The 2,500-nt window shown below is 39.0% G+C and overlaps 1 protein-coding gene across 1 annotated transcript in view; it reads right to left on the bottom strand.

Annotated features, from left to right (window-relative positions):
- Positions 1-599, bottom strand: part of LOC137634345 (52 kDa repressor of the inhibitor of the protein kinase-like) — a 1,350-nt gene extending 751 nt beyond the window's left edge. Inside the window, exon 1 of the mRNA XM_068366743.1 lies at positions 1-599. This exon is cut by the window's left edge and continues 751 nt beyond it. Coding sequence (XP_068222844.1) covers positions 1-599 — 599 coding nt within the window.
- Between the last annotated feature and the right edge of the window lie 1,901 nt (positions 600-2,500).

The raw sequence follows: 2,500 nt of genomic DNA, 5'->3' as shown, positions 1-2,500 counted from the left end.
GCCACAGCAGTATTTAGATCAAGTTTTGCGTGTTGCAGAGTTTTATTAGTTGCATCTGTTCTTTGCAGAATATCATTCCAGAAGGTGGTGTAAATTCCTGTTTCAAGCTGATTCATCTGTTTTAACAGTCCTTCTGCTTCACAGCGTACACACCTTTTTTCTTTAATGTCATCGGCAATATGTTTAAGTGCCTCCTTAATCTGCTCATAATTATTCTTAAGAGCTCTAGTTGCATCAGCTCTGCAGGACCAGCACGTTGTTGTGACACGTTTAAGGGTCAATGATGAATCACTCTTTTTTAAAGCCTCATCCAGAAGTTGATACCGATGGGTTGAAATTGTAAAGAAGACAAACAGCTTTTCAAGGAAGTCAAAGAAATGTACAGCACTTGAGCAGCATTCTATAGCATTTTTACCAACCAGGTTAAGAGGATGTGCTGTACAAGGAATCCAGGATGCAAGATTGCTCTTCTCTCTCACTTTGGCTTGAAGACCATTGTACCTACCACTCATTGCTGATGCATTGTCATAGCTTTGTCCACGGCAGTTTCCAAGGGCCAGGTCATGTGTGTTTAAAAATTCCATCAAGGCATTGATCATATCTTCAGCACCATGCCCCTTTGTATACCATGAAGGTTACAAAGCGTTCCACAGGGCTATCTTTCTCCATGTACCTCAATACAAGGGTCAGTTGATCTACATGGGCTGCATTAGGTGTAGAGTCCAAAGAGATTGAGTAGTATTTTGATTTCTTAACTCTGGAAATAATTTCTCTGAGGAGTTTTTCACCCATTATGCTGATAACCTCTTCCAATATTGTAGACGACAAATAGTTTGTGTGATCCTTTCCACGATTAGCTTCAGTTTTTATATGCTGAGCGAGAAATTCATCATACTGGGAAATAAGTTCAAGAATACTTAGAAAGTTTCCATTTCTACGTGAATCAACCAACTCGTAGTCTCCTCGAAATGCTTAGCCCCGCTCAGCAATGAAGTGAATAACACTAATTACTCGTTTCAACACCGATCTCCAATACTGTTCAAGGTGTTCAACCTGTTGTGTCAGTTCTATATCCACACGTCTAATTGCTTTTAGCCTCCTATTGAAAGCAACTGTAGCCTTTATATGTCCTGCTGACTGCTCATGATTTCTTAGACGTTCGTGTGAATGTTTCCAATCACAGAATCCAGTGTATGAGACCAGAGAAGACTCAGATTTTTCTGTTTCTAAGCTCATTATCTGCACGTAAAACAGTAAACACATCCCTGTGAGAGCGAGAAGCATAATCAGTTTCTTATTGTGACTTCCCCATAATGATTTTGACGGCGAAAGAGCCCAAGTGTACACATTCTTGGATTACCATCCTTTCTAGTTTGCTGCTTCGAATGTGTTGAAAACAATCTTCCATCACAGTGCTTAACTGTTGATACTCCCCTTTTCAGCCAGTATTCACACATCTGCTCCGAAATAATGGATGGCCAAAGTCCAATGTCATTGCCCCCTGGTGGGCCCTCAACTTCAGCTTCTGAAAGAGGTGTGTCACTATCAGCCTCCATTTCTTTATCTTCTCCAGATGGATCCATTACTATTTCTGCCTTTTCCTTGTCAGGATCAGTGGCTTGGTTAACCATTTCCGCAGCTTGATCAGGTTCTGTAAGCTCATTACTCTTTCCTGACATTTGTCTTGGTGGATGTTTAACAGTGAAGAAGTGGTCCAATTTTTAATCTTTCCCATTTATTCTGATTTTGTTATTGCTTCCTTAGCTTTACGTCTTTTTGAAGCCCTAGACTCCCAATTTCTTTTGCAGTACCTATGTCTGTCTCCTTCTCGATTGTCCATAGCTCTATGTTAGTAAATCGTAATCTGAAAATACACGAAATGACCACTCACCAAAAAATTGGAAATTTAACCAAATTAACAAAACACTTTCGAAAGTTCCAGGAATATATCGATTACCTATTGCCTATAACAGTAATAATAATAAAGGAAAAGAAAACTTTCATAATTTCTCAACATTTCTTAAATATCCTAATTCGTTTGTGTCTCTCCCCTCATCTTTCCTTCAAGCTCCTTGCCCCTTATGACTTCCTGGCTAGTAATAGGTTTGGAATGCCTGATTAAACTTAAATGTGACTAAATAGTGAATGATTCTAAAAAAGTGTAAGAAGAAAAGATAAAATACGAAAAGGAACACACACTCTGTGGACACACACACTCGCCTCCCACCTCAATAATTGGAGCATCGATACGCAAAAAAATGCTCAGTCATGCAATCCAAAACACTGAATATACTTTGGTCTCCAGACCATGGATTTTCCCCATGCTTTACATAAATATGAACCAAAACGAAAATTTTTGGGAATGGAAAACTATTTTACCAATTTGATTCATCACAATACAACCTATTTTGGTACTCAGTACCTCACCAACGAACGCCTGGCTTATTCATGAACATAGGATACTATTGATAAGAGGCCCAGAATTACAATAAAAACGTCA

The sequence above is a fragment of the Palaemon carinicauda genome, chromosome 44 (genome assembly GCF_036898095.1).
Source record: "Palaemon carinicauda isolate YSFRI2023 chromosome 44, ASM3689809v2, whole genome shotgun sequence".
Taxonomy (NCBI): domain Eukaryota; kingdom Metazoa; phylum Arthropoda; class Malacostraca; order Decapoda; family Palaemonidae; genus Palaemon; species Palaemon carinicauda.
Note: the sequence above shows the minus strand (reverse complement) of the source record. Positions and strands in the feature narration are given on the sequence as shown.